Source organism: Dipodomys spectabilis, unplaced genomic scaffold, assembly GCF_019054845.1.
Source record: "Dipodomys spectabilis isolate Male_0828 unplaced genomic scaffold, ASM1905484v1 ptg000097l, whole genome shotgun sequence".
In the NCBI taxonomy this organism is placed as follows: Eukaryota; Metazoa; Chordata; class Mammalia; order Rodentia; family Heteromyidae; genus Dipodomys; species Dipodomys spectabilis.
In genome coordinates this window covers 3,907,909-3,917,984 of record NW_024870774.1, presented here as the reverse complement: position 1 = coordinate 3,917,984, position 10,076 = coordinate 3,907,909, and the positions used below count along the sequence as shown (strand labels likewise).

Below are 10,076 nucleotides of genomic sequence, written 5' to 3'. Positions count from 1 at the left end.
GTAGAGCACTAGCCTTGAGCTGAACAGCTGAGGGACAGTGCCCAGGCCCAGAGTTCAGGCCCCATGACCAGACCCCCCCCCAAAAAAAAAAAAAAAAAGAAAAAAGAAAAGTCTACTTAGGACAGCAAAATCTGTTGTTCCCAATACTAAGAGGCAGTCTTGATATTTAAGACAAGGAAAGCAGTATGGTGAAGAAATGAAAAACAATGCACAGCTTTAGGAAACTCTTAAGTGGGAACCTAGTGACACCCCACATAATTGCTTTAGAGACAGGCTGCTCAGCTACTCTTTGAGCCTTGGGGTCACAGAAAGGAAAGAATTCAGCAAAGTATTGGCAAACCAGGTGGGAAGAGGAGATCAGAATGTGTGCTGGCTACCTAAGAGCATCAGAGAAGCACCAGGCACCTGTGCTCACACCTGTAATCCTAGCTACTCAGTAAACTTGAGAGGGTCATGGTTAAAGCCAGCCTGGGCAAGAAAGTTCACAAAGCCCAGTTCACAAACAAAAAGCTGGAAGTAAAGTGTGGCTGAATTGGTAGAGTGCCAGCCTTGACTTGAAAGGCCAAGTAAGTAAGTATGTGAGTATGGCCTTGAGTTCAAAACCCAGTACAGGCAGAAAGAGAAGAGGGGGAGAGAGCAGTGGCTCAGCCTGTAATCCTATCCATTTAGATCTGAGAAGCCCTATTTGAAGCCAGCCCAAGAAGGAAAGTTCAAGAGACTTTTTCTCCCATTAACCAGCAAAAAGATATAAATGCAACTGTGAAGCATTTTTTATTTTTCTTGGTGTGGGACACCATACTGGGGTTTAAACTCATGGCCTCACACTTGCAAGGCAGGTACTTCATCATTTAAGCCACACCCCCATCATAAAGGTATTTGGAAAGCCAATGGTGGGAATCTGAAGGGCAAAGGAACTGGGCAGAAAAGGGACTGTAAAGGGGCCACCTGCCCTGGCTACACACAGGGGTAAACATCCACTGTGAGTCAGCTTTGTCTCTCTCCTTTCTCTTGATTAACTGATGGACCTAGTGGTGAAGGAGAGAAGGTGGAGGAGCCCACACTTACCTAAACTCAGTCGCAGAATGAAGCTTCCCAAACAAAGCAGCTGCCTAGGGACCAGACTGGGCAAGGGTACTTATGTGGCTCCTAGCCCAGAAGAGGCAAAATGGAGGTGACAGTGTGGTAGGTTGGCTGTCCTTCTGTCTCATCTTTCAGATCAGCTTTCAGTCTTTATGTCCCTCATCCCTTTTTAGCCACTGAACAGTGCTCTGGGCTGGAAGCGGGAAGAAGCTGGAAACAGACAAATGACACATAGTCCTGTATCCTGACCAAAATGCCTGTCCCTTGGATCTCTGCCTCTTGCCATCCTCAGCCTCCTTACTCATGGGAACACACACCACACACAGCTCAACCCTCTAACCTGCCTCTTCAACCCCTCCGACTTTGTTCTGTCTTGCCTTAACTCAGCTCTGCCTCCAGTTTGCTCCCAGCGGGAAATGACACAAAGAAAAGGGAGGGGGGGCCGAAGGAGGGAATCCCGCTGACATCACTGCTCATTAGCATATGTGACCTCATCAGGGGGCGGGACAATTTCCCCAGGTGTCTGCGGGGAGGGCTTGGGGGGGGGGGGTGGTATTTAAAGGGGAAAGCTGACAGAGCTGCTGAGGGAGCTGGTGCCACAAGCTGCTGGTCTGCACTCCTGTGTGGATGCACACACACACTGATGCACACGGACCACGAAATGGATATGGACATGGACACAGAAACCACAGCACTTTGTCCCTCCGGCAGCCAGCAGGCCTTCCCACCAGGGACACCCACACCAGGTAAGGACTAACCTGAGCAGGTTCTGGCTAAAACCATGGTGGTGGGAGTTGAAGCTTTGGTGGGGATGTCAGCAATAGGGGTTCGATCAGCAAGAGGGATGAAGCAAGTAAGAAGTGGAGAAGACTCCATTCATAGATGGGCTGGGTGGGACAGGGTGGAGGGGAAAAATAATTATCCAAACGCCCCCTTCCCCCATCACTCCCAGGGCTCTGCTTTAAGAAACTGGATCGTGGCTCCTGGGTCAGTCTAATTCCAAACAGGCCTGGGCTGACCAAAGGAAAGAGAAAAAAGAAAAGGACAGTCCACAAGCCTGGGAATCACCCATGGGGTGGGGGTGGGGGGCCTTCCCTGGGGACCTGTTGTAAGGGTTTCTTCTGGCTCCTGGAGTCCCTGGCTGCCAGCCAAGTATTGATCCTGTGCTATTTACAGCCTCGCTCCATCCCCCTTTGTTGTCTGTTGTTCCTCCTCCAGTTACCCTGACCCTTGCATTGTCACCCTCACTCTCATGCACCTCACCTCTCTACCAACACAAAAGTCTCTCTCTTCCAGGGACAGCTAGGGACGCAGGGTTCTCACACATAGCAGTGTACCGGAGGGTACTTACCTATGGGGCTACAGGAAGCAGACCCCCCCCCCCACACACACACACATACACTCACACAGACTAACATACACATTATCTTACAAAGCTCTGGAAACAGATTCCCTACAAAGTTTTTTTGACTGCCCCTACCTACTCCCTAGGATCCGGGTGACTGTTTCAGCTTCTCATCCCTTCTGTCCCTCCTCAGTTTGGGGTTCACGGGTGCAGGAAGCAATGGAAGGCAAGGCTCTGGGTGGGTGGAAGGAGCTACCCCCAGGGGCAGAGGCCTAGTCTAGGGGTGTGACTGTCAGTGTAAAGTGTGAGTGGGTGTGAGCCTGCACACAGGTGCCTCCCTGCACGAGGCATGTTTTGAACAGGTTATGGCTGAGGCCATGGTGGGGAAGATCTATCTCATGTTAATTCTCTGGAAGGAAGTTCTGGGGGACTTTAGTGTTCAGGATTGGGCCAGAGAGCTCAGTTTTCCGTGGGTCATGGTCATTGACTGGGTGTGGCTAGGCCTCTGAAGCTGGAAAGACCTGAGTTAAGCTCTCTGCAGATGGCTGGATATATCCCACTCATGGCTTTCCTTTGCTCCTCCAGAAGCAGATGCTTCACTTCTCAAGAAGCAGGAGAAACTGTTGGCAGGGTTGGACCGGAATGGGCCACCCTCTGCCCTGGGAGCCCCCAGACGAAGAGGCAGCATGCCTGTGCCTTACAAGCACCAGCTGCGGCGGGCCCAGGCTGTGGATGAACTTGACTGGCCACCTCAGGCCTCATCCTCTGGCTCCTCTGATTCCTTGGGCTCAGGAGAGGCAGCTCCTGCCCAAAAGGATGGCATCTTCAAGGTGATGCTAGTCGGGGAAGGTGGCGTGGGCAAGAGCACCCTAGCAGGCACTTTCGGCGGTCTCCAAGGGGACACAGCTCATGACCCTGAGAACTCAGGTATTTAGGGGAGGTTTCATGGGCTGAGGGGACCCTGGGGGCCCTAATCAGGGATGAATACTCTTGGCATAAGCAACCCCTGAAAGACAGAAGTGCTTTCTGTGGCAATCTCCCCAGAGGAGGTCCCCTGGTGCTAAAATCTGAGGTGCTCCTGGTTATCAGGCCTCACAAGTGATGGAAAACCTAATTGGCTTTACTCACGCTATTTCTCAACAGAGGACACCTATGAGAGACGCATCATGGTGGATAAAGAGGAAGTGACCTTAGTTGTTTATGACATCTGGGAACAGGTGAGGACTAAAGTGTGGCTCCAAGCAGTTGACAAAACTGGAAGGAATGGGTAATGACATTCTGGCCAAGGGCAAGTGGGACTGAAGTCCCATTTTCTCTATGAAACACTACTTTTCATTTGTATCCCCTCAGAGGGCAAAGGTCCATTTTAGTTTGCACACTATGGCCAATGGCCATAAAACCTGATTCTGGAGAAAGTTAAGGTCTAACTTTGACAAATCCTGTAACTTCAGTTCAGGCTGGACACCCAGAAATTAACCCCATCCATAAATTATTCTGCCTAGGAGTGTCACAAAACAGGACAACCGCTCAGGGCTCTGGGGTACCAGGCAAGAGAAGGGGATGAGGGCTTCTCAATATTTGAACATAGTTACTGTATAAATGAGATACTCTTCAATTTTATACTTCTTTTGTTGTTGTTGTTCGTCATGGGAGCTGAACTCTGGGCCTGGATGCTGTCCCTCAGCTCTTCAGCGCAAGGTTACCACTTGAGCCACAGTGACACTTTGGGCTTTTTCTGATTATGTGGTGCTGAGGAATGGAACCCAGGGCCTCGTACATGAGAGGCAAGCACTCTACCACTGAGCCACCTTCCCAGCCCAATTATATACTCTTGAATAGCATTCTTTTCTGAATCAGGAGCTTAATCATAAGAAAGCAGGGTGGAGCCAAGACAATCCTAGCTTCTCAGAAGGCTGAGATCTGAATATCTTGGTTCAAAGCCAGCCCAGATAGACAAATACAAGAGACTCTTACCAATAATTAACTAGCAAAAACCTGGAAGTGGAAGAAATGACTTATGTGGTAGAGTGCCAGCCTTTTGGGGATAGAGGTCAAGGAGGACTTGAGTTCATGCCCCAGTACTGGCATACATGCACACACATACACACAGTAGAATGGCTTAGTCTATGATCCTAGGTCCCCAGGTCTCCCAGGTGGGGCTCACATTACTAACAAATACACAGTGGATGTGGAGATTCTGCTGTTCCTTAGCTTGCTGTCCTAAGCAAGTGGCTTCTCCTTCACAGTCTGATTCCTCATCTTGAAGTGCTGAGTAGAATCCTCTATGACCACAGCCCTAACATTCTCTGCTCATCTGCAGGGGGACTCTGGAGGGTGGCTGCAGGACCACTGTCTTCAGACCGGGGATGCCTTTCTCATCGTCTTCTCAGTCACTGATCGACGAAGCTTTTCCAAAGTTCCAGAGACTTTACTTCGGCTTCGGGCTGGGAGGCCCCACCACGACCTTCCTGTCATCCTTGTTGGAAACAAGAGTGACCTGGCCCGTTCCCGGGAGGTGTCACTGGAGGGTGTGTATCCTAAACCAATTCCATGCTTCCAACCTCAAAAGAATGCTCTCCCCTCTGGGTCACCTCTTCTCCCCAGGGTCTGGTTTTTATCCTCCTCGGTGTGCAAACACTTGTCATTAGCCCCAGGCTATCAATACAGCCCCAAACAGCTATCCTACAGCTCTAGGGATCCCTTCTCCTCCCTCACTCTTGCGCCCTCCCCTTCGCATCTCCATCACCCTACCACCACATGGGTTCTCTGGGTTGGAATCGGTAGTCCCTCCCTTTTTCCACCTCATGCCCGGACCTCGGCTGGCCCCACCCTTGCCGGGTGCACCGCGATGCTCGGCGGGCGCCTGAGACAAGTCCCTTCCTACAGAGGGCCGCCACCTGGCCGGGACGCTGAGCTGCAAGCACATCGAGACGTCGGCGGCGCTGCACCACAACACGCAGGAGCTCTTCGAGGGCGTCGTGCGACAGATCCGGCTGCGGCGGGGCCGGGGCCGCACTGGGGTCCCGCGCCCCGAGTCTGGCAGCCCCGAGGGCCCCGCGCCGCCCGCGCGCCGCGAGAGCCTCACCAAGAAAGCCAAGCGCTTCCTCGCCAACCTGGTGCCGCGCAACGCCAAGTTCTTCAAGCAGCGCTCCAGGTCGTGCCACGACCTCTCAGTGCTCTGAGCCCTGGTCGCTATGACCACGGCAGTCGCCATAGCCACCGCTCCTTTTCCCCCCGCCCCTTCGCCCCGCCCCCGTCTGGCTTCCTTTAGGGAGGCCGTCTAGGAAACCAAAAACTCCCAGGATGCCCTGGTGTGACCCGGGGGAGGGGCCCGCGGGCGTTGCCCTCCCCCACCACGCTGTCATTGGACAGCTAGCGGCAGGGAGCGCTTAGAAGGCGCGGACAGGACCTCGGCGTGGAGCGGAGTGGGCGGGGCCAGGCGGGGCGGGGCGGGGCGGGGCAGGACTGGGGGAAAGAGTTCTGCCAGGGGTTTTGGTTTATTATTAACTCACGCTAGGCCACCTTTCCTGTGTAGAGACTGTAAAAACTAGAACTGGAAAGTGCTTTGTAGACTCCTGGACGGAGTTGACCTCCTTTCTACTCTGAACATGCCTCACCTTAAAGAATCTTAAAGGTGAAAACACGGACACTTCTTCCAGAGACTTCTGAAAATTTTCTGGCTCTTACCTGCTGCAACCGGTCCACTTTGCCCTTAAGAACTTAGTTCTTAAAGGCAAGGGCTTGGAAGTGCTGTTCTTGAGTTTAGATTCTGTTATTACGAGTCCACCGTGGCACTTCCCCTTTAAGGTTATTAAAGGCGAGGTGGAACAGACTTTCTGCCTTTAGATTGCCAGGATGTAGAGATGAGTGGTGGCAATCCCTTTGGCCAGGGCCCAGGAGGCACCAGCAAGGGACCACCCCTTTCCCTTCCAATAAAGAATTTTTTTATTGCCATCTGTTCATGTTGGCTTTTTGTCTTTGGAGCCCCCGAAGAAGGAATGGCTGTGGATGGAAACTTCTGTTTTAGACAAGAAAACTCAGGAGGCCCAGAGGAGCAAAGGACCTAAATTTATAGGGAGGTTGTGGTTCTAGGGTAGTCCATTTCAAAGGATAATAGGCCTTTAAAGATAGTAGGGTCAGTGGCGCACCCATGGCTCAGACCTGTAACCCTTGCTACTCAAATCTGAGGATTGCAGTTCGAAGCCAGACGAGGCAGGAAAGTCTGTGAGACCTTAATTTCCAATTTAAAAAAAAAAAAAAAAAGCCAGAAGTGGAGAACAGTAGAGTGCTAGCCTTGAGCACAAAAGCCCAGGAACAGTGCCCAGAGCCTGAGTTCAGATCCCAGGATTGGCACACATACACATACAACAAAAGATAAAAATTGAGAAGTTGTGGGCTGGTGGCTCATGCCTGTAATCCTACCTATTCCAGAGATCTGAGGATATTGTTCGAAGACAGACCAGGCTGGAAAGTTCATGAGCTGTGGCTCAAGTGGTAGATCACTGGCCTCAAAAGCTCAGAGTCAGCATGCAGACTCTTGAGTTCAAGCCCCAGGATTCACACATGCTTGCACGCATGCACGCATGGGTGCACGCATACACACACACAAATACGTATAACAGAGTCAGGTTGGAGCCTTTAACTGCCATTTCTTGGGAGCAAACAATGTTTTTCTCTTTTCCTATGTCTCTTTCTCTCTCGTTTATTCTCTGCTTTAACTCTGTTATGCTAAAAATAAATCCTTGCTAAAACTTAAGAAAAAAAAGATAATTGAAAAAAAAGATAACTGAAAAATGGACATATAAAGAGGCTGGAATCTTTTAGTATTAATTTAGTAACAGTGAGACAATGGGACCAAGTCTCCAAACTGAAGGCCTCATCTCTTTTTTTTTTGTCATAAGGCCTGAACTTAGGACCTCTGTGCTATCCCTGTTTTTCTGTTCAAGGCTAATGCTCTACTACTTTGAGCTACAGCTCCACTTCTGTTTTCTGGTGGTTAATTAGAGATGAATCTCATGGACTTTCCTCCCCAGGCTGGGTTTAAACTGCGATCTTTAGATGTCAGCTTCTTAACTAACTAGGATTATAGGTGTGAGCCACTATTGTCTGGCTGAAGGTCCCATTTTTGTCCTATCCTACTCTGCAGGAAGCAGGCTGGGAGCTACCATTACCTTCCAGAGATGCTCAGCTTTGACTTGGGCTCCGTTAAAGTAGAGGCATATCCACCAAGGTTGCCCATTAGCTGAAGCATGATGGGGTCTGCCTGCGTCTCCTCTGACAGAACCCCACAGCCCCAGCTGTCACCTGCAAAGCCCGTGTGAGTACTGAAGCTGTCACTGCCTCCCCTGGGGACGCCCACGCCTGCTGCTGCCTGAGCCGTGAGTTTGAACAAAGGGAGCAGAGGCAGCAGTTCTGCTCACCCCTAGACACACAATGTAACTACCTGAGTACCTGAGGGCCAGGCTTTTACCCCACCACATGCAGTCTCTCAGAACCTGATGGAGAGATGACATGTTTTCGAAATCCTTGCAGCTGGGGAAGAGCTAAGGGGGACTGTCTCTGCTGAGTGGTCATGTGACAGCAATAATACCACTCTCCTATATAAGATATTCTACCTCGTAAGAGTGGGATAAACAATTTAAGTAACTTGCTTCAGGTTACCAGTAAGAAACAGGACTAAGAATTCCACTGGATGCTTGATACTATATGGCAGTTTTATTTAGCTTTGAATCTGAGATTTCTACCTCCCAATGAGGAAGGGAGGAAGAGATGGAAGTACAGAAGAAGCAATGCAGGGACACTATGGTCAGAGCCATATGCAATAGTTGTGGTGAAAAGATCAGAGAAATTACATGGCAATGGCAGAGTTAGCAAGCTTTAAACTCTAGGACTATGCAAAGAAGCAGTTCAAAATTTAAACACATGGGGCCAATAAGGGACCAGATGGTTGTACAGTTGGGTTGAAACCTCAGGGACATGAAGAGGAGGGGTAGAAGATGAGCATGGAAAAGAAGATTTGGAGTCCCACCACAGAGAGTCTGGCTTTTAGCCAAGGCAAAGGAGTTTGTGCCTAACTTGGTAGGAAGTGAGCCCATGAAAGGCTCCAAATATGGAAGTGACATGGTTGGGATATTGGGGAGAGGTAGATGGACTGGAGCAACAGAGACAAGGTGGAGCTAAGGTCGGGCCAGTAACAGTGACACACATGGAGAATGATGATGGGCCATTCTAAGGGAAATAGCAGAAAAAAGAAGCATGTATTTGAAGGTCAGAATTGCTCAGGAGGCTGAGATAGGAAAATTATGAGTTTGAGGCCAATTTGGGCTATATAGTGAGACTATCTCAAAACAAAAAGCAGGGCTGGGAATGTGGCTTGGTGGTAGAGTGCTTACCTAGCATGCATGAAGTCCTGGCTTGGATTCCTCAGTACCACATAAACAGAAAAAGCTGAAAGTGGTGTTGAGCTCAAGTGGTAGAGTGCTAGCCTTGAGCACAGAGAGGCTCAGGACAGTACCCAGCCCTTGATTTCAAGCTCCAGGACTGGCAAAAATAAAAATAAAAAAAGCAAAACATTTATGGGATGTAACAAGAGTGTATGAGACACAAATGGTAGGAGTAAGGTGAGCAACTAGGAGTTGAAGGCAGTGACAGTGAGGAGGGTAAGTGAACTCTATTTTGGAGATGCTGAGCTTGAAATGTTCATATGGAATTTCTCTCTCTCTCTCTCTCTCTCTCTCTCTCTCTCTCTCTGTGCTGGTCTTGGGGCTTGAACTCAGGACCTGAGTGCTGGTGCTCAAGGCAAGCATTCTAACCACTTGAGCCACAGCTCTGCTTCCAGCTTTTATGGTGGGTAATTGGACATAAGAATCTAATGGAATTTCCTGCCTGGGCTGACTTTGAATCTCAGTCCTCAGATGTCAGCCTCTTGAGTAGCCAGGATTATAGGCATGAGACACCAGCACCTGGCTCTCAGCAGCTTTTTGAATAGATGAATCTGAAATCCAGAACAAGTTGAGACATGAGAAGAATCATCATAAAGATGGTAGTGCAATTGCTGCATACTAGTGGCTCATGCTTGTAATCCTAGTTATTCAGGAGATGTGATCAGAGGATCATAATTGGAAGCCAGCCTTATTAAGAAAGTCACGTGAAGGACTCTTTTCTCCAATTAACTACCAAAAAGCCAGAAGTGGAGGTGTGGCCTATCTAGTAGAACACCAACCTTAAGGAAGACAGCAAAGCAAGTGAGGCCCTGAGTTCAAGCTCCATTAATAGCATACATTCACATTCACATACAGAGAGAAAGAGGGGAGGGAGGGGGAAGGGAGGGAGAGAAAAGTACAAGAATCAGAAAAAAAGAGGAGCTGCAGGGCTAGCTTTATGGACATGTGGCCACACTTAGTTCAATGGTTCAATGGTCTGGCCTGTTTCTGCCCTGAAATTCTTTGAATAGAGTCCTGCATTTCAGTTTGCACAGAGATCTGAAATCTTTAATCCAGACAACAGATGGAGGGCTGGGATTCTTACAAAATGGCAGATAAAACCTGATGTGTTGCCGGGCGCTGGTGGCTCACGCCTGTAATCCTAGCTACTCAGGAGGCTGAGATCTGAGGATCGCGGTTCAAAGCCAGCCCGGGCAGGAAAGACCGTG

At 49.7% G+C, this 10,076-nt stretch overlaps 1 protein-coding gene across 1 annotated transcript; it reads left to right on the top strand.

Annotated features, from left to right (window-relative positions):
• The first annotated feature begins 1,715 nt into the window (after positions 1-1,715).
• Rem2 (RRAD and GEM like GTPase 2) lies at positions 1,716-5,616 on the top strand. The gene is made up of 5 exons (XM_042686425.1): positions 1,716-1,826; positions 3,011-3,352; positions 3,569-3,642; positions 4,746-4,953; positions 5,312-5,616. The coding sequence occupies exons 1-5, from the start codon at positions 1,724-1,726 to the stop codon at positions 5,605-5,607; spliced, it is 1,023 nt and encodes a 340-aa protein (XP_042542359.1). The 5' UTR covers positions 1,716-1,723; the 3' UTR covers positions 5,608-5,616.
• The last annotated feature ends 4,460 nt before the right edge of the window (positions 5,617-10,076 follow it).